This window comes from Atractosteus spatula, chromosome 6 (assembly GCF_055471065.1).
Source record: "Atractosteus spatula isolate fAtrSpa1 chromosome 6, fAtrSpa1.hap1, whole genome shotgun sequence".
Lineage (NCBI taxonomy): Eukaryota > Metazoa > Chordata > Actinopteri > Semionotiformes > Lepisosteidae > Atractosteus > Atractosteus spatula.
This window is the reverse complement of record NC_142711.1, coordinates 61,311,968-61,333,217: the sequence shown is the minus strand read 5'-3', so window position 1 is coordinate 61,333,217 and position 21,250 is coordinate 61,311,968. Positions and strand designations below refer to the sequence as shown.

Here is a 21,250-nt window from a genome sequence, read left to right as displayed (position 1 = left end):
AGCAAGGACAGTTTGAATTCCCCGGAGAGACCTTGGGCGAGCGATACCATGGGAACAGTCACATTATTATTGCCCATCACCGCCACATTCTCTACCTGCTGCAGGACAAGCCATGTTTTATCCAGGTGACAGCCCACCATACCGCAGGTGTCCAGATCCCTTCACTGTTGAGGGCACAACGTGTAGCACAGCGCAGACAAGTACCAGAGCCACTATGCTGAATGAACTGACCCTTGGTGTGGAGCTTCGAATGAGAGCTTCTCGGACGAGAATCCCAGATTGCCCTTTCAGACCTGCTGCACTCGGCATTCGCAGGAAACTGGGAGAGTTCGATCTGCACAGCTTGCTAGCCTCCAGTTCTATTGATATAAGCAGCAAATATAAAATGATGTCAGTGGTTTGGGGTGTAGTTCAACCATTGCGATGATGGAGGAGTGATGGCATTTTCACCTCTTCTGTTAGGGATCCATTTTCTGAGGACCTCTGTCTTATTTTAATGCTGAATAGGAACTCAGCTACACCAAAAGGTCTGTATTAACTGGTTTGATCTGTTTTTTTTCACCTCCAAAAACAAAGGAGTGGAAAATGTCTTGCATAGACCCCCCATCTACATAATAAAACAATATTACAAAGCAGGATTACTAAAAATAAGAAGATTTACTAAGAAGTGTCACAACTGTTTTGAATATCATAGCCGTACAGTAGTATGCCCAGGTCCTGTTCTTTCTAAAGGTAGTAGCCACGGTTGAATGTGAAATGATACATACAGACATATGAACAGTACATGGCTTCAATGAACACTTTGTGCCACTTACATATATACAGTATATCACACGTTGCTTTAACAAGTCTATAAATAACCACAAATAATTACAATAGGTGTGGAATAGTGCCAAGCATTTGCCTGACCAGTCACTTACATCCTTTCTGATTTACTGAGAAAGACACAGTACAGATGAACGTCTTCTGACAGAAGTCCTGAAACAAAGTCTCCCTCACGGAGTTCCTCTGCCTTCCTCAATACTCCCCGTTCTCATATCTAAAGGGGTGAGCTATTCGTTCAGAGTAGCTGTTGGAACAGTATCCCGGGTATCTGTAGGAGTCCAGGCTTTCTGCTCTTTCCGTCTTGGGGGGTGGTGCTTCTTGTTGATAGGCTAAAGCAGACTTAATAACCCCAGAATCCTCAGGAACCTTTAGTTCAGGATAGGATGCCACAGGACCGTTTTCCAGCAAGGAGCTGCAGTTCTGCAGGTTTTTCACGTCGTAGATGTTGTCGCTGTACTTGACCACCGACGGTTTGCAGGGCTGGTATGACACCTTGGTCGTGGTGGTTATGATTGTCTGCAGAGCTGGGGGAGTGGCAGAGGCCGGGCCTGTGTATCTACAAGGGTACTCACTGTTATGATAGGGGTGACTGGAATTGGCGGGCACAGGGCTGTATTCACTCCTTTCTCCATAACCTCCTTTGCTCAAAATCTGCTTCCAGCCATGATGCTTGCTGGCGGCATCGTAGCTCCTGTCGTGAACATTCAGGGGGCTCATGCCATGTTGAGATCCGTTCAGCTGCGAGCACACTTTACCGGAGTCCGACTCTGGCTGCGGACTGCTGGAGTCCTTATAGATGGCAGGGTAAGAACCGGACCCAAGGTAGCTGGGAACAGCAAATTCATAGCCACAGGGTGGCCGGGGCATGTACAGGCGATGGTTGGAAGGCTTCTGCAGCGGGGAGGTGGTGTCGGCCGTGTTACTGGGCGCGTCGTAGGCAAATTTGTAGGGTTCTGCGTTCTGGAAAGAAGCGTAATGCTGGGCCTGGATGGGAAAGTTGGATTCTGCGATGATGCTGAACCTCTCCGAGCCATCCATGCAGGATAAGTGGTGGATGTTGGGGAAATGCCCGCCGGTGTCGTGGTATCTTCCAGCCTGTAAAAGAACCCAAAGACAACAGCACAATGAACGGGGGGCCACCTCAAGATCGAATGAACGATTTGATGAGCTCTTTGTAAAGACCCGTTGAGTGTGTTACTCTGAAGCGGTACCTCTGATTCCATGAGCCTCTTCTTCTGGGAGAAATGAGGCGAGGACACTCTTCTTTTAACAGCACTTCTTCTGGCCTCTGTCTCTGACTTGCTTTCTGGTCTGGGATGGTCATGGACCCCTTTGGCCTAGAACAGAAAAATAATTATTGTAAAATAATTTTAACCAGCTTTTAAGTTAACACCTAATGCACAGTATATATTCAGAATTTCAACGATAACCGGTTCTCAGTAATAAAGCATACCACATTCCTATGTTTCTGCTATAGCACTTTAACGGGATATATTGGACATGGCTGAAGATAAAACAGCTGTGCTCAACCTGTGCTCAAAATTCAGCACCTGTACAATAATTTATTCAGTCAGACTTGAAGGTCAAGCAAGCACATCCTCAAAGCACAGTAGCAAAGAACAGGCTGTGTGTCTTGCCGCCCTGTGGAAAGCCAATGGGGAACAGAAAAATAACGTTCTATGATTATTTCTTTCAGTAAAAACATCTTTTAATATCTTTAATATATTTTTAGGGAAAATGGCTTATGTTTAGTTATGGTTGACTCTATTTATTTTAAAAGTTTTGCTTCTTTATTCAGTTACTGTTCCTTGGCATAACGGCAGACATGTTTTGGCCAGCACCGATAAAAGATAATACCGATAAAAGACGTATTCGTGATTACTGCAAAGTAGTGAGTGAAACAAAAACTTTTTTTTTTTTAAAAGAAAGAAGTGGAAAAGCCAGTCGTAAGAGGAAGCCTTTCTTGGCCAGTGAGTCTGAGTGTCGACCGCTCGAGAAGCTCCTGTGAAGTTGGAGGTGTACGCAGGGACGCATCCGAGGGAGCCGAGACTTTGTACAGTGAAGCATTAGACGAGTTGTCAGGGTATCTGCACCACCCCCCACCAGGAGCCTTTTTTTATTCGATCTGTAATTGCGCAAAGGTGGGACCACGGTCCGCTAACTCCATCACAGGCTCGAAGCTCCTGAGCAAGGCCCTTAACCCCAGCTGCTCCAGGGGCGCTGTACAATAGCTGACCCTGCACTCTGACCCCCAGGCTTCTCTCCCTGCCTGTGTGTCTCATGGAGAGCAAGCTGGGGTCTGCGAAAAGACAAATTCCTAATGCAAGAAATTGTATAGCGCTAATAAAGTGATGTGATGTGATGAAGCCCCTGCACTTCGGGAGTGTTGGCTCCCTGCTTGGGGCTCGACTCTTCTTCTTCCCAGCACCATTCCTCAGTTATTCACTACGGAAGAGTACTGCTGCACAGTTCTGGGTGAAGCAGCCTTCAGGTAAAACTGTTATTAGCACGCCATACTGTATGTAATTATCTACGTGTAAATCATACACTTCGCACTGTACCACACATATCCCACAGTGGAAATGTTGCGCCAGATGCGTGACTTCACATCAAAATCTGAATCTGAAGAATCATATGCAACAAGCCTTCAGATTTATTTCTCTTTTCTCCATGCACATAAAAGATACAGGAATTATGTTTCACATTTAAATTGGTTTTAGTTACTTATTATTTTTGCGCTCTCTGTAGCAAAAAAAAGATGATTTTTCTTATAATTGCATAATATAAGGGACTATGAATTCAAGTTATGAGTACTTTGGTATTTATATTTTGACATACTAATCACATTCAGTAACATCTTGACACAAAACATTGAAATTAAGAACTTTTCTTATACGTTATGAGAATATTTTGACCAAAATTTAATTAAATGTTCTGTATTTAAACCATGACTAGCAGTAGTTGCACATGTAAATGATACGAATGGAAAGGAATTCAGAAAGCTGTAGGTAAATCAATTATATAAATTTCCAATAAACAATATAGTTGTAACAGAATAAGCAATAAGTTACAATAATTGTCAGTAAGATTGGAGAATTGTTATAGTAACTCCTATGAGAGGTATGGAGACTTGCCTCAAGTTTAAATGTTTTTTACCTCCACACATACTGTACAATAGCTCACAACCTACGCTGGTTCTCTCTCCGGTCTGCTCAAGAGGACACTCCGACTTTCAAAAACGGAGACTGTTAACATAATTAATTACCTGGAAAAATATTGCTTTTCCTTCTGATCTCCAAAAATTGGTGACTGGATAGCCACTGTGTCCGCGGCACGGGACAAGTTCCAGGGCAGAACTGCAGTTGGGACACAGCTTTTCTGTAAAAGAAGCACACCTTTCTTTTACTGTACATCAAGGGGACGCCAAGCCACTGAGGGAAAACAGGAGAGGTGGAACGCTCTTGTGTTTTGCACATCCGACTCGATTGCTAACACAGATTGGGGTGTGAGGAGTTTGCTCTGGCCAAGGTCATTCATGAGGTGTGCTAAACACAGGATGTGGGAGACACCTGCCTTGTCTGCCCTTCGTGGCACTATTCTCCTGCAGACCCGCTGATACACGGGATCAGGTAAAACACGTTCAGTCACCGTATAACCGAAAGAAACATACTTGTTGTAAAATAATACTTGTGTAAAATACTAGTAATTATTATGGGAACAAAATGTCCAGGCAACAACTGTGTACAGTAGTTTTCGCTACGTTTTTAGTTTCCTTCAAGCAGAAATGACCAAAACAAAAAGAAAATACACAGGGTAGTGAAAATACAAGCCAAACTAACATTGGAGGGTGTCACTTCATACATTGTTTATATGTTTTATTGCTTATTTTTTTATATATACAATAAACAAAGGTATCAACAGAATCACTATATTTTCTTAAAGTCTGACCATATTAAAAAAAATGGCACTGATGTTTTCATTAAAAAATGCTGTATGTACTGTAATACAAATCAACACGGACAAGTACATTTAAGTCACATTAGAATACAGTCTTGCACATTTTAATTTTGTTGTCTATAATTTACAACCACGTAAGCCTGTATGATTTCTGATTTCACATGATCACATCTAACAATTTTGATATTTGTTTTAACAAAATATATTTTAAAATGAAGCATAAAATATGAGGGAGTTCTCAAATAGGACAGTGACTTTTTTTAAGGTTCACTGAAATGAAAAAGTGCTTTGAAACAGTAAGAGATGTATGGTAATCAACAACACTATATGTGGAGTTTAGGAACGAACATGTTATGTTAGAAACAAGCAAAGATAGTTTTGCCATCAGATTAGTGTGTATAAATGCTTGTTAAGAGATATTAAATGTGTATTTTAAGTTTGTATTAATTGTTGGGAAAATAATTATGATGAAAGATGATATTGTACAAATTATGTAAGGTAAAATATTTTCCGTTTTCAATATTACAGAGTTGACTTAAACACACTAATCACATTAAATCACTTAAAAGAGATTTAATTTAAGTGACAACAAATGGGAAGGCAGTCAAGCCAAACAAATTCTCAAAAAGAGTAATTTAGTTTATTCGATTATGTTCTTATTTTTTTTAAATAATTATATTATTCTATTGTGCAGATAAATTTTGAGACGAAGTAATATATATTTCTTTTTTATACCACACGATTAGTTCCTTAAACGGCATTTTCTTTCATCTGGCCAGTGTGAGCTATGAAATAGATTTTAACCAATTGCATACAGATAGGACAATAAAAACTCTCTCACGATCACGAAAACGCGTTTGCAGAAGGAATTCATGTAAAGCTAAACACGTTTAAACCTATTAATTCTTCATTTAAAATAAAGACTGCACACACAGCACTCCGTTTGTATTTCTCTTCTTACACCTGCTTGAATGAAATGAACATAGTACTGTGAAGAACAAGATATTTTAGATTACTGGATGTTTAACGATGTTTTTGTATGGTTATAAAATATGGAGCAACATACATTTATGACTGATTTTATCGCCTAAATAACATTAGGAAGTTCACTACTTGTGGTCTGTGAAACCATCGGATAGAGTTTGCAGTGCAGATTAATTTTTAGAATCTTAAAAATCAGTACCCGGAACTACCTGAAATCCTTCGTCATGGTCAATATGTTCGAAAACCAACCGAGAAAATTAATTATATATTAATTAATATGCTGGATTCTTAATATTGTTTACCGTGATTTTTTCTTCCAAAAGGTATTTGTTCAGAACATTATGAAATAAATCGAACTCTTATTTGCAAGGTAAAATATTATTAAATAGACTTATGAGAAGAAATACGACCCCCTAGTAAGCAAGCACGATAAGTCCTAAAAAGCTAGTACTTTACAAAGTACTATGCGTATTTTTTGTTTGTGGTAGAACTTGGGTTTAAACTGTTTAATTACTGTTATTGCTCCTGTTACTAACAACTTATTATCAACTTTGTGTACCCGAGGTACAGTACTAGACAGCATATCACAAAATAAACCATACCACTGGGGAAGTCATTACGATTTGGTTTCTGGCGATTTAAATGCCTCAATTGTCCATCGCTATCAAACTGTTCTCCGTTTACGCACAGAAAAGACGAGCTAAACAGCTTCATTTTTTTTCTTGTGAGACAATGGTATACAGTAGATCTTCTAGGTAGACCTGCGGCTTAATTTTGCATTTCAATGCACAGTACGCGCTCTTCTGCCTCCTGCGTTTCTACAGGAACGGTATTTGCACTTCCCGACCCTCACAGACTGCGTGTTTTCTCTTCCACATACAGCAGCATTTGCTAATGCAAATATAATGGTACTGTATAAGTATCCACAAACAGAACCACAGAAAGGTTTGTGGACATAAATCTAATCCTAACTTGACTGTTTGCTCTGCCTCCTGTGTGATTTCTTAGTAGCATTAACATTGTTCATGATTAATTTCAGAAGTTACAAATATTTCGGTTATTATTAATTAGCACCGCGTATCTGTGGTTGAAAGACTACCAGTTAATGAAGTTAACAGTCGTTATTTCAGTACAAAAAGTAATGGAGATCAGTCATTACTTTGCAATGAAATTTTTAATTCAGGCATTTCCTATGCGCATAACATGGATTTAAACCAATACGAACGCGAAAGCAAAAATAATTTTGATACTTTCGGTCATTTTTATGTAATTTGTATGTTTTTTAATGTATACATATTTATGTAGGTTTTATGTAAAAGTGTCACTTGATGATTCAAAATAATTGGGATATCTACTGACAAATATTTTTATTTCAATATGTATGCATTCAATTGTTTTATACTATTCCTAGAACTCAAATATTCTCGAAAGTTAATATACAAACTCAATCGTTAGCGAAAGCTCCTATAGTCCTGGACGTTTTATCTTGTGTAAGGGGTTGTCCAACGGGGTACTCGAGATTAAAAATGTTTTCTTGAGGCCGAAGCGGTAATGGGAGACCGAGCTGTTTCTCAGAATCACTTTCAACAGGAGTCGTGAAACGCGCGTCCCCGCCCTGCGCGACACTCACTCTGCTGCTTCTGCCGAGCCTTGTCGCAGATGGCCGGCCGGAGCGTCAGCTTGCTGCCGTCCACCAGCGCGCAGCCCCGGCTGCAGACGACCACGCCAAGGCAGGATTTCTTCAGGATCTGGCAGTTGTGGTTGTTGGTGTTCCTCATCGCCCAGCCGCTCAGGTGCCTCTGCGCGTTCTTGTCCTCCGCCGTGTAGATGAAGCGGACGTAGCCGTCGGTCCATTCCTGGAAAGCGTCGTACTGTTTGATGTCCTGTGCGTGTATAGATATATATAAAATAGAACATAACATTATTACAATCGGGAGAAAGACGTCGCTGGCGATTGCTGGTGGCTCTTGCGGGCTGTAGGACATCCTCCCCTAATCGGTGTGAAGCGTTTAAATCTTGCAAAAGTCGCTATGGCACGGCGTTACCAGGGTTGTTGGTCAGATGAGATACGTTTTTTGTCTTAATATGCGCTAGATTTTAAAGAAGGGGAGCCTTTATTTCTCTATTCGAGTTACTATTTAATCATGGACTATCATTCATAACACAAGCATTTCAATGATCCTGATTATTAATATTCTATCATTAACACAGGTATTAACACCGATTATTAACACGTCACAATATTCGTATATTAATATTACTGTATAGTTAGGCTATACTGACTGCATTGAGACTATTCTAGATGCATAATTTTATCCTATGCTTAGAACCCGTGGGGAGCGCTAGGTGTGGATATTTTATATTTTATATTGGACTAGGAGGGTGTTTCATCTTTCATTTTCTCTTTTGGAAACGAGAATGGCAAGTTTTCATATGTGAATGTCTTGGAGTGTTGAAATAACCTGAATTCATAAGTGTCGGTTCGTAAAAGACAGTTTATATAGACACAGTAAGGCTTTAATTTAGAATTTAATTAAATGTATGGTTAAGGTGCGTGTGTATGTGTGTAGTTGTGCAGTATCTACCAGCTCACGTGTGTATAGTAACAATCAGGAAAACGAAGAATCGACCCATATAATTATTGTTGTCTAATGTGATTTTAACACATAGTATTTTTACATAAATATATACATTTAAACGCTATTTATATATTTATTTAAACCTCATAAAAATTATTAAAAACTCGTAAATGAAAAATAACTGATCACATTTATCGGTCCTATAAATTATTATTTAGAACAACTCATGTTGACAGAGATACTTAAAAAAATACGCTTCAACACAGCAACAGGATGTGGCAATAAGCTGCTTCTCTTGACTACAGGGTGAGGACAGTGTAAAATACACAACACTTAGTACAAAGCGCTTAGAATTCACGGCCAATATACTTAACATACTCATGTTAACATACTTACACATTAAACTGAACACGAGTATCCATTGCAATATGTATGTGCAAAACATGTACAGTATACAAGAGTAGTTCAAGTAGGAACCCGAAGAAGGCTCCACAGCAGAAACATTGTGTTTCTTTTCTTCTCCTTTCAGCGTGGAATAAACCTTTACTTGTCTCTTTGCATATATATACGTAAGAGTGCGGCAACAGCTCCCCTACATGTAAAAGCACTCTCTATTTTGACGAAGGAAACAGTCCTAAGTGATTTGACAATAATACCCAACCAAGACGTTACCTGTGGCAACTTGGGGTCGTTGATATCCCAGGTTAACTTCATCCCAAAGGAGCACACGCAGTCGGAATCGTCAAACTGGTCGGATGATTTTGACATGTTGCAGTGGCTGATTGGAGGTGGCAGACCGCAGATCTGTACCGTTTGTCAAAGCTAAAAACACGTTAACGAATCGAAGTCGGTGCCTTCTCGCATCACCTTAACGTGGTAATTCTTTGCCTAGGACTACCGCAAAAAAAAAAGAAATCTATGCAAAAACTTAATCAAAATGATTAGACGCTGGAATCCCACATTCTCTAGAATAGTTATCAGATTTCCAATGATCCTTCTTCGTATGTCAATATGTAGTCCACTATAAAGAGCTGCCTTAGCTTCGACTCAGCCCGAGCCCGTGAAGTGTTGTAATGAGCGCAGCATGAGGGCTGGCGGTTTTATGTTAAAGAAGGAGGCAGGTCTCCGAATCTGTCTTGCATCAGCTCTGTTGAAGTTGAACACCGTCCGCATTCACACTACCTGATCCGTAGCCTTGACCTCCACTAACAGCTCCTCGCTGTTCCCCAAGGAAACGCGCACTGTAACGCACATCTCAGACACCAGCTGTAGCAATAATACATTATGCAACAAACCTGAACCCTTCAAATTAAAAATAAATAAATAAAATAAAACAAAACAACAACGAGCGCCAGCTTCGTCCTATCTTAATTTATCCGAAAAAGACGACGAGCGTTTCAAAAAAACTTTTAATGTTTTAAAATTTTAATTGTCTTATCTTTTCGCCGAATCCAACCATTGTTCAACAAGGCTGGCGTTTTAATCGAGAAACGGCTCAGTCGACGACCGTCCGATTCACCAGAGAAATGGGGGAATAGTACTGTACAGTATCTGGTTTATGTTGGAATCATGGCAGAAAAAGTTCTGTGCAAGTGTGCATACACAAAAATTACAGAAACGGTTAGAGCACTCAATTGTCCTTTCAGCGAGAGCTTGTGACTTTAAGGTCGTTAGATGTTATATGTAAACCGACTGTCCTGCTGCTGCTCTGAAGCATGGAAATGAAAAACAAGCCAACTGTTGCCAAAATAAACAATTTCAAGTCGAAGAATAAAAACACCTCAACGGTTCAAGAACACGGATAAGGTCTAACCTGTTGTATAGCTTACATTTCGAGAAAGAGAAACAAAAATAATGAACTCTCTTCAAATCGATTGGTTTTCCACCCACCGTTCAAGATCCTAACGTCTATGAAAAGAGCATTAGTGCCTTTTCCAGTTAAGGGATATTTTCTTGGTCGCTTTGGTCAATTCACCTCCCTCCAACCCTAACGAATCGACTAGTTTGTAAAAAATGATAGAAAAAAACGTTGCAGTTGGAAAAGGTTTTGCCTGAGTTACATAGAGAGTAGATACTGTACACTAGCTACCTTTCATCTAATGACAAGATAATGAAGAACTGAACCTTGCAGGTCGAAGTCTCAGACGAGACGGCACATAAAGGTGTTTCGCAGTTTGCATTTAGATTATGGGCTGCGAGCTCCCCTACACCTGTATTCTGAATGGTGTTACAAAAAGGTGTATCGCGTGTGGAAAAGAGTACTGTTCAAATCTAATTCACCAGTTTGAAACAAGCTTTATAGCGTGTATACGTGTCATTAATGGGGACAAATGCATATATTACAACATTTACAAATTCAATCATTCGAATTGCATTATTTGAAATTAATAAAATAGTAAAAATATGCTCAAAGTAAAAAAAACAATACTAAGAAGTGTATTTTTTACTCAAATAATTAAATTCGTTAGCCATCGTCAAACGCAAAAGAGCTATTGTTGAAAATAACGGAGTCTCGTGTTTATGTGTTCTTATTCCATTGGAAAACTAATCCCCGGGAACGTTATATTTTTATTGTTTTGGCATCACCTGGTAAATGAATCGGTAACTAATGTTCAATGATGACCCGAAAAAAACATTTCTACAGGGAACTGACACACACTTAAAGGTACCTTTTTAATGTAAGCTACTTGGTCGTGTCTAATTTCCGCAGTGTTGCAGTGCAGCACAGGACAATTACAGCAATTTAGAAGAATCTAGCCAAGTTATTTTCAGAACAAAGTGAAGTTCTTACGAAAATGGAATGAAATAACTGAAAAAAGTACAGTTAGTTCCCTGTTCTAGCCTGACAGGTCCAACTGAGAGGTTTTATCTAACAATCATATCCAAGCAAGTTTTAAAATAACCTCGCAAGGTCAAGGAGAGGTTAGATCTACTTTTCATGTCACGGAATATCTGTAGTTATTCATCAGAAGCGTGAAAGAGCTTCAGAAGCGTATTTTGGGGTTTAAAAAATACCATTAACAAATATCAATAGCCAGTAACATAAAATCGAGAACTCAAAGCCGACTGCTCTGTGGTAATGTGGTAGTCTCAGAACACCTTAAAAGAGAGACTAGCTTATTTATTTTGCTCCTTGGGAGCAAATTTGTTTTGAACAGTTGGTTGAGAGCGTTCTTGAATAAATACGTTTTTGGTATGGGATTGAAAAAGAAAACGATGAATATCTCCCCTCCCATCGACAAAGTTCGCATTCACGCTATTTAAGCCCTCTGGTTGTTCTGTTTAAAAGCAAATTGCTCTGAGTGCCACACAGGTGCAGTAGGCATCGGTGTGATCTATCCCCTCCTTTTTCTTTTATATCGTATGGGCTTTATTACATTAAACTGTCTTCAGTCAGCAAGGTTTTCAAACCGTAACTTCGAACTTACTTTTGTTCACCAGTTTGTAATTCCAGTTTTAATTTGAATTATTTATTTGTTTGTTTATACGTTTTCAATTGTGTATAACGTTTTGTTTTGTTTTGTTTTGTTTTGTTTTATGTAAAGCGCCCTGCGATTAGGTGCCAAGTCTATACATGAAATAAAGAGTATAATTACTGATTTAATTAACTGTGGATCTAAGACAAATTTAGGATCCCCGTTTAGATAAATATACGTGGTGTACTGGTTCAGATATTATTGAATTATACAGTTTTAATAGTAAGTATGGTACTTCAAGATAACAGGTGTAGTATGTGACTTTTTTTGACAATTTCATACCCACTTGCAAGACCTGTTTCTTCATTGGGCCGTAACCTCTCAGCACTTTTAAAGTCGTCAACATAAACTGGCCGTTTTTCGACGCTGTTAAACAAGTTCAGTTGCCCAACTGCACAGGTGCGACATCATCACAAAAAGTAGAAGGAGTAACATATACTGTAGATACCCTTCCTGCATTTAAATGTTAAGTCCCTCTGAATTTTTGCATTGTAATCTGTATTTTCTTCAATTGATATTCACAAAAATGTTGCTTAGGACACCCTCGTGTCATTTCCATTAACTTGTGTATCCGACAGCATCCAGGGACGAGCAGTGCACCCGCTAGTTCGGCTGATTCGATAAAAATGGTGCGAACTGTACTTATTAAAGATGAATTGTGTTATTCAGTTATGTACTGTATAGTCTATAGATTAACACTTCCTAAGGAAGTTAGACAATAGTATTTATAGGGATAGAATATCGATTCAAGTTATATATTACACTGTTATCAATGGGGACAGAATTTGAGAAAGTGTCCCCACAATTATATACTGTAAATCCTGACCGCTCTGAGGACATCCAGGCAATGTTAATGGGCGTTTCAGATACATGCAAAAAGTGGCGACAGATATTACTTTTGTTTCTGTTCATCTGGTTGTTGTTTTTTTTTACAGTTTCATTGCAGTGCAATTCAGAATATTAAAAAATATTAAAAATATAAAAAAATGAGAGTCAGTGAGAGATCTCCACACAAACGAATCTTCAAGATCTGACAAAATCACCGGATCTTACTGCGTCATTTTGCGCTACGTACTCTTCTGTGCAGGTATTACGTTAGCTGACGTAGAAAAAATCAAATGACTGGGGCAATTGGTTCAGTCTTTCTGTTAAACTATATCTGGGAGACAAAGTGGAAGCGATCATGTTTATGACGTTGATTTAATGAACTATAAATCACAGCGGGATTTTTCAAAATACCACGAGCTTTTTTATTTCTGGAATTAAGTTTAGTAGCACCAGCTATTATGATTCAAAAGAAAATATGGACGCAGGTGTGAAGTTCTTGTGAAATATTTTTTTTAAAAGTCACTTTACAGTGGTTACATGTCAATAATCACATTACAATATATTATTTTATGTTCTATTTAGGAGGTAAATTGATACAGTGGCCTGTAGAATTGACGAAAAAATTAACCTGTTGTAGTCACTTAGATGAAATGTAGGTGTGGTAAACGCACGTTTTGAGCTGCTCTTTGTGTTATATCTTATGTAACACTATATACTGTAATACGTAGCCTTAGCCGAGTGAGACAGCTGTCACACGGAAAAAGCAGACATTGTGCAATATACTGCAATATGTCACATATGTCAATATGTGCATTATTCTTGACAAAAATATTAGAGCTATGTGATATTACAACGAATTATAATATTTAAATTAACTGCAATACACTTCGAAGAACATGCATTATGGGATTTAATCATCAGTGTGATTTACTGCACTTTTATGAGCACTGTTTTCATAATTTTTCTTACATGTTCCTTAGTAATTATTGTTCAATTTAATATTTGGGCATTACAATGAAATCTGGTTCCAAATCATCATTAAAAATCATTAATTAAAACGTGCTGTATAACATTACTCCGTCTTTAAATTGTATTGTTTTAAATTGATACATTCCACGATCAACGTATGAGAAATCGAATTAATTGTAATAGACCATCCCTGGTATTAATCTCAATAGTCATTCACTTGAATTCTAAATTTTATTCTTCCCTTAATCTACACTGAACATTCACTGAACCTCTTCTACGTTAACTCTAAAAGTGTAGACCCTATAATTATACAGCCTACGTACTGTGTACAGTATATACACAAAACAAAAATACATGAAAAATAAATGCATTTAACTTTACAATGTGACCTGGAAAATTAAATTATTGTATGTATTATTTGGCCAATATTTATTTTTTGAGACTCACAAAACTTGTTTCGACCTAAGGTGAAATCACCAGACGAACTAAAATAATGAACATTAGCCGTAGTGACCCTATTTGAGCTTTCTCGCTCCTTTACTGTACGATACCATGTGTGTCGTACTTTCGAAAACAGTTTACAACCTATAGTGTTTAATATAAAGATACTTGAAGGCATATTCATTCAGATGGCCATCATTTCTGACCATATGGTTAATAATTATCCACAATTCTATGAAGAATTTTGCTCTTTTCGTATGTACTTCATCCACAGGAAACGTGTGGAGAAACGGTGAGAAATACTGTTGTTCATAATGACCTTTCAGTTTCTCTCACCAACTCAAATGACCGTGACTTTTGGAAGCTATAGGGCAGGGTTTGTTCGAGCAAAAACTGGTTCACAAACACACACACACAATTGTTCTCCGCGCACAAGAAAACCTGAAGACCTTACAGTATATCACATGGCCCGGGCGTTCACGATTAATTCTCGAATACCGGCGATTTTCTGTCACAGACAAAATCTTTCTTTTTTCCCACACCTATTTTCTTTTTGTTTTTAAAAGGGTAGCCTGTGCACTGCATGTACAGTACATAATTCCAGGAAGTGTCATTGATTTGTGAGCCTGACACGATTGCGGCAGGCGAGTTTACTGGTAATACATTACTGAATGATCATTCCCTTTTTAATTTCCGATTGGCATGTACTCATTCAATGCACTTTCCACTAATTCTGCATATTCCAACTTTCCAAACTGTTAGATCGGGAGCTAATTCAGCATCTGAAGACCCGTGAAGAGGTTGTGGGATAGGAGTGTTAAACGACATTACACTGCAAAGGGCGCATTAGTAAAGAGAAGACCCTCTTCCCGCAGGATTAAGATTTATCATCATTATCATTGTTCATTAGCCCACTGATGACAACCTGTTGAATATGTGTTAGCACGCTTGTTTTTATGTTCCGAGTCGTTTCTATATTTTATAAAGAGGCGATAAGGAACAGCGCTGTTGTACCCAGAACCGCTTGAAACGCTAGAGAGTCGCCCCGCAGGTCTGTGAACATGCTTTCCTGTCTTTCACCGTATTAGCAGACTTTTTACGAAAAGCTGTTACCTACGTTAAAATGACATACAGTAATAATGGTACAAATCATGGATATCGAAAGTCAGAGACGAAGCAGCGTTTGAAAAACCTACTTCCCCTTAACTCTCGTCCACCGCCAAGCTTCAAAGAACCACGCACCATTTTCCCAAATTTACTACATTTACTGTCGTGTTAAGGTCACCGAGACGCCTCTGCCTGCTCGCTTTTTACCAGCTTCAGGACAGAAGAGTTCTTGTCTGCGATGTGGATGAATTGAAGACGTCTTGCTCCTTCGCCACTGGAGCGCAACTCCACTGGAAGTCCATTAAAAGGACAAACTTACTGTATCGTAATTTTGGGAGGTTAATGTTTTCAGCATTAATCGATACGAACTAACGTAAGCAAACAGGATTTACCTGTGACTCATTTTTGTCAGGTACCCTACCCGCTAACTCCAACTCCAAGTGACAGCTGTCCGTTTCTGAACCTGAGCAACAAAATGTTCAGGTCTTGAACGCTGAACCTCCTATGCACAGTCTGTCTCAGGTCACTTGCTCAACCCCGTAATAAAAAAAAATTGCAGTACGTGTGTATACCGTGCTATCTCCTGTAAGTGCACCACGGCAGAATGGTGGACTATTCAGTTCAACGGCTTTTCCCTCTCATCCTAACGCTTCGCCTCTAATTTAGCACAACAACCACGATTAAAAGACTAGACGTAAGAATATGGACACCAAACGTTTGAATTCGAATACAACAGTCCTTGTTTTTAAACATGCTGTCAGTTTCCTTGGCGAGCCAGTAAGACTCTCGCCCGTCTGTGGGGAAGGATAACAGCAGTCCAGGCTCCTGGACAGCGCGCAGTTAAGACCGCCCTCACGTCGGACGTTGGTTAAGTGAAGGAAATTAAAGTCAGAGCCCACATGAAATCGTAGGGTCTGCTCAAAACTCAGAGTGGGTCTGTGAGAGAATTGCACTGGTTTTATACCGCTTTAGTCAAACACAGAGATGTAAAAACAATGTCCTGTAACACCATTCTGTGCTCAAACTTGGGACATTTCTGTTACAGATCATCAAGCGACACACCACGTTAATTAAACAGCTCTCCGTTCCGTTCGGGGAAAAGGATGCTTTGCGAGTTCAACAGTTCGCCTCGAGTCATATGGGTTGCGATTTGGTCTGCGGAGGAACTAACTTACCAGTTACAAATCACTCCAAACCTGACACCGATTCTTCACGTTTTACCGACAGAGCTATTAGGTTTCTGCTCGCAGATGCCAGGCACACCTGGCTGTTCAGTTCAGGTTAATTGGACGATGAGTGGTACTAATCATCACCAATACCTCTTCCTTACACACAAGAGAGCGCTACAGAAATGTTAACCCCACGAAGAAAAAAATGAAATGTTTAACATCATGCAAATTAAACATTTTTATTATATCCGTTCCACACTTTGAATAAGGCGGACCCCTCCGTGTGTGTTTATTAGGACACGGTTTGCTGCTCTGAGCTCCAAAACGAATTTGCATGAAATATAAAATACATCACATTAATTTAAAAAGTGCTCTCGAATTCAATTCGGAAACGACTTAAAGCGTCTTCTGTTTAATGGGCCGAATCATTTTATGTATAGACTTATAGAACATTTCATAAGGTATTTTTATATAAAGCTGATCATGCACAACACTCACTTCATTAAAATTACGGATACCTATAAAACACACTGGAGCCTAGTTAGATGTGTTGCAATTGAGTCGTTGATTGAATAATTAGACCAGCTTTGAGCTGTTCAGTTAGAACAGGACACTAGGCCTCAGCGTTGAAGAGCCCTGTTTTAGAGTAATTGTGCAAGTATCTTTGCTCAGTAAATGCGAGAGTTAACCATCAAGCATTCATTAAAAAAACTTATTTAAATGTAGACGAATGGATTTGTTAAAAAACAAATCAATCAATTTAATAATACAGTTAGTATGAATTCATTATAACCCCCCCCCCCAACACACACACAAAACATCTATCATTCTAAACAGTGTTTCTCCGTATGAAAGGGCAAATATATCTCGAATGAGGTTTCTGTCTGATTGGGCCACCTGCGTCCGAACTGAACCGTGATCCAATTAGGACGACATGAAGGACGTGAAGACAACAGACGTAAAACCAAGACCAACCAAAGATGATGAGCGTAAGTCCGGCGACATTTTCGTTAAAAATTAATTGAAACGAAGTGCATATTTCACCGATATGTAAACTTGTATGTGTTTTTCCGCCTCATAATTAAAATCGTGGATCCCGTCTGCGAACCCAGAATATTAATCCTATAGCCTATTTGCGAAATGAAGTGAAGCACTCTAGCTGGGAGCTTCATCATCGTAAATCAGATAAACCTGATCTCTTCGAAATGTCATTCCAAAATAAAATCATTAAAATTAATGTCATACACTTTTTTTTTAGAAAATGTGAGGTATACATGAAAGCGTTTGTTCTGAGTTTGTCAGACGAGATGCAGACATCTAGTTTTACTAAAATGTTGTTTTACTAACGGTGTTGTTCATGAAACGCACAGGCACGGAAGCTTTTGTGTGCTTTAATTATTCATGTGGTGTAAATAAACTAGTGGAAAGACCACGTTGTAATTTGTGTTACTGTACTTCTTTTAACATTTTGTAACAGTATAAAGTGTACTACATTGGCAAGCTGCGACCAAGTACTGTTCGACTTCTCTGTTTCAGCTGGAAATTGAATTAGAGGAAGCCTTCGCCAGTAATCAAGTTGAGAAAATTACAGTTGCTCTTCTTGAGGAGAAATCTTCAAAGACTTCCGTTAACAGACTGGACAAAGTAGCCAATAAGGTATGTGTGCTATTGTATTTACCTTGTGTAATTTGACTTTTTCACCTCATTAAGACGATTATGACGATAGAACGATACACTTTAATTTTACTACTACTGAACAACGCATGTGTGCTTTTTTTCTAGGAACTGGACAAAAACGAATTTGGACACGTAACTTTGCTATTAAAAGGCATCGAAAGCTTATGTTTGAGCAATGGGGAAGACGTCATCAATAATTTTGTCCAACAAGGACTGGTTGCAAAGATAAGTATTTGATTAATTATTTTTCTGGCCATATCATTTGTTGTTATTAGGATGTTACCTGTACTTAAAGATCCGAAAGGAAAGACAAATTGTTATCCACTATGACGTGCCTTTCGAGTTTTAATACAAGCTGAGCTCAAGAAAGAAAAACGACGTAAAAACCACACCTTCATTATTTGTGTTAAAAAGTGAAAATTACACTGTTTTTAGATAAGTGTACTTGTACAGAAATTTGGAAGTATTCATTTAATTCATTAAAGTCATTTAGTTTAACTATCTCTTTAACTAAGTTTTGTGTTTTCTCAATAATATAATTTAGTTTTGGGTTGGTCACAAGAACATATTAGACATGTATTGGAAACAAACCCAACTGAATTTCTGTAAAAATGCTTAGCTGTATATATTGTATTAATATTGTGGCTTAGAATTTGTTTTATTTAGTCATATATGTGGTCTGTTTAAAAGTATACATACATTATGTACAGGTATGTCTATGTAAAGATAAATATTCTGCATTTATCTTTAGGATTGATTGTTATTGTATTATATCCCGCTGGACATTGTAAGCATTCTTAATTTTGAAACTGCCAAGTATTTACTCATTATAAGACAGTGTTCTGGTATCACTCTTTTTTTTCACACGTTTAAATACTTCTGATTTACTTTGAATTATGACAATATACTATAAAGTACACAGCAATTCACCACAGCCTGGTATTTAACAAGAGCCTCTGTTTCTTATAACAAACATGGCAACGCCTTCCCTTCCATAGAGCACTTCTGTCCTGCTGACACAGAATGTGTTTTCGTTAGTGAACAGAATCTGATTTTTGCTTCTCTCGCCAAGTCTTGCAAGTCCCCCCCTGCTTGCAGGGTTTCGGATGAGAATGCTTTACTGAGGTAGGGTACGTTTCCCCACCACAAGCCTTTAAAATAACCTGTTTGGCACATGATGAGTAGCTTGGCCTCCTTATGCTAACCATCTTGCAAGGAATAACGTGGTCCAGTAGTCTCGGGCTTTTTGGAATATCCTTTGAGGAGTTAGACGTCAGGATCTTGGCTGTAGGCTGAGGAAGTTAGGGCCCCTGGTCAGGGAGAGGAGTTAACCGCAAAGGTGGAGGTGAAGAGGAGCTGGGGGGAGACCGAAATCGGGATGTGAGCCGGAGAGCTTTTATAGCTTTTCTGAGGAAGTGATGCCGTGAAGACATACTGTATGAGTAGCAGTGGTGAGGAAGACCTTGGCTGCTGGCGTCTCTCCTGAGCTTCCTTTCTTTAAAAAAGCTGTGTAGTGATTCATCCACAGTGGTTTCGTTTCCCCTCACAAAATATTAAGAAGGGATCCCCCTACCCCTCCTGTCTCATGAGCACGGTCGGAGATCCGATATCTCTGATCTGGGAATGTGGTGGAGGTAGAAAATCGGCCGTCGATGAGTAAGCGCGGCGAGGTGCGGACCGCGAGAGAGCACCAGGTGGTTCAGAACTGTGTTCCTTCAACCACGTTTCTGTGTGCTTTACATGTTGATGTGGTTTGAAAGGGCTTTGGAATTTCTGAAGATTGAAGAAATGCATTCCAATAAATTCCTGCCAAATCTTATCGAGGAATGCTATGACGCGGCTTTGGTAAGTACCATGATGTGGATGTTGTCTTTTGCATGTCTAAGCATTTAATGAATTGACACAGTGGTGTGCTATCTTGGGCACATAAGTTTATAGGCAGCCTTCAATGGTCAATGAATGAATGAATGAATGAAAGAAGGGAAAAGAATATTACATTCTTTTAAGCAAGCAACATATTGAGCCAATTAAAAAATATTCAGAGCTCAGCTGTAAAGGACCAGCAGATATTCTGGCTCCTTAGGACCTTGGAGGAATACTGCTGACTTAACACATTACTGGGCGCCTGAAACATAAAATAAAGAGGTTAATGTAGATAAGGGGAGAATTGTCTTAACTATGGAAATTGCTTAGAACCAGCTTTCAGAGGTTGAAGATGCTGGCTGACATGCTTTTAAATGAACAGTATTAAAATATTCCTTTATTATGATAAATTATCAAGTTCAGTGTGTCCAGTGTTTAATGAAGTCTTGTTCTTTTTTATAGAGTATTTGCAAGATAAGCACAGAAGGTAAAATATGTATTTTTTTATTTGACTAGCGAAAGCATATTTGCTATTTATTTGCCTGTTAAATACAGGCAAGGAATGTTCTAGTATGTTACAAACTGGTTTTCAGAGTGGGGAAAACAACTTTTCAAACAAGTGACTCCTGTAGAAATAAGATGCATTTAAGCGTAACATTGGAATATAAGAATGATTCATTAATTGAAGACAAATCAATTATTTGGCTTAATTGAAGGCAAAGGGGACCATGGGATAAACCCTGCAATTCTTGCTAAAATTCTAAAAAGAAAGGAAAGCAAATGAAACAAAAGAAAACATAACACAGAAATATTCCCTTAGGAATTACTCCCATTATCGTGCAGAAAGGCTTGTTACTGTTGGGGGATTGCGGGCTGTGCTTTCTGAATTGCACCTGACTCAGAGGAGATTGGGGTTGAGAACTGGCCTGGCCTGCTGATTGGCTGGGTAATGACCTGACTCCTCCCCCAACATGCACACACTCACCTTTTTGAAATCTGGGAATCTGAAAGGTAGAGGAAGAGTTTATGGTGAGTGAATTGCTAGAGCCATTGAAGGGAATGGAATATAAATGGATCGTATCAGCTTTATTGCAAATGTTTAGAACATAAATACATGCACAAATATTCTGAGCTTTAAATCAAGATGTCTATATCTAAATCGGCAGGCAGCAGATGCTATTATTTTCTGTGTTCCCTCAATTTGTATAACAGTACTGGGCTCTAATAGTTTGAGGGGTTTTATTGCATATTAATGAGAATTTAACTCTTCTGTTTTTGTGGTGTTCAGGAAAAAATCAGATGCATGACACATTTGTTCTGCGGTTAGGAATGCTAGTGACAGATCCCGATGTTATGTTCTGTCTTCGATTGGAGG

The 21,250-nt window shown here is 38.8% G+C and overlaps 1 protein-coding gene across 1 annotated transcript; it reads right to left on the bottom strand.

Annotated features, from left to right (window-relative positions):
• Positions 1-638: 638 nt before the first annotated feature.
• Positions 639-12,129, bottom strand: gcm2 (GCM transcription factor 2). The gene is made up of 5 exons (XM_088918413.1): positions 9,018-12,129; positions 7,397-7,649; positions 4,091-4,203; positions 2,037-2,162; positions 639-1,920 (listed from the first exon to the last, which is right to left on the bottom strand). Exons 1-5 carry the CDS (start codon positions 9,111-9,113, stop codon positions 1,018-1,020), a joined length of 1,491 nt encoding a protein of 496 aa, XP_088774539.1. The 5' UTR covers positions 9,114-12,129; the 3' UTR covers positions 639-1,017.
• Positions 12,130-21,250: the final 9,121 nt, after the last annotated feature.

Bases quoted from the DNA above. Each gene is read 5' to 3' on its own strand.
- gcm2 (XM_088918413.1), bottom strand. From the start codon at position 9,113: ATGTCAAAATCATCCGACCAGTTTGACGATTCCGACTGCGTGTGCTCC. The intron at 7,650-9,017 runs GTAACGTCTTGG...ATACACGCACAG, and splicing joins ACGACCCCAAGTTGCCACAG to GACATCAAACAGTACGACGC. The intron at 2,163-4,090 runs GTAATTAATTAT...TTTCTGTTCTAG, and splicing joins GAAAAGCAATATTTTTCCAG to GCCAAAGGGGTCCATGACCA.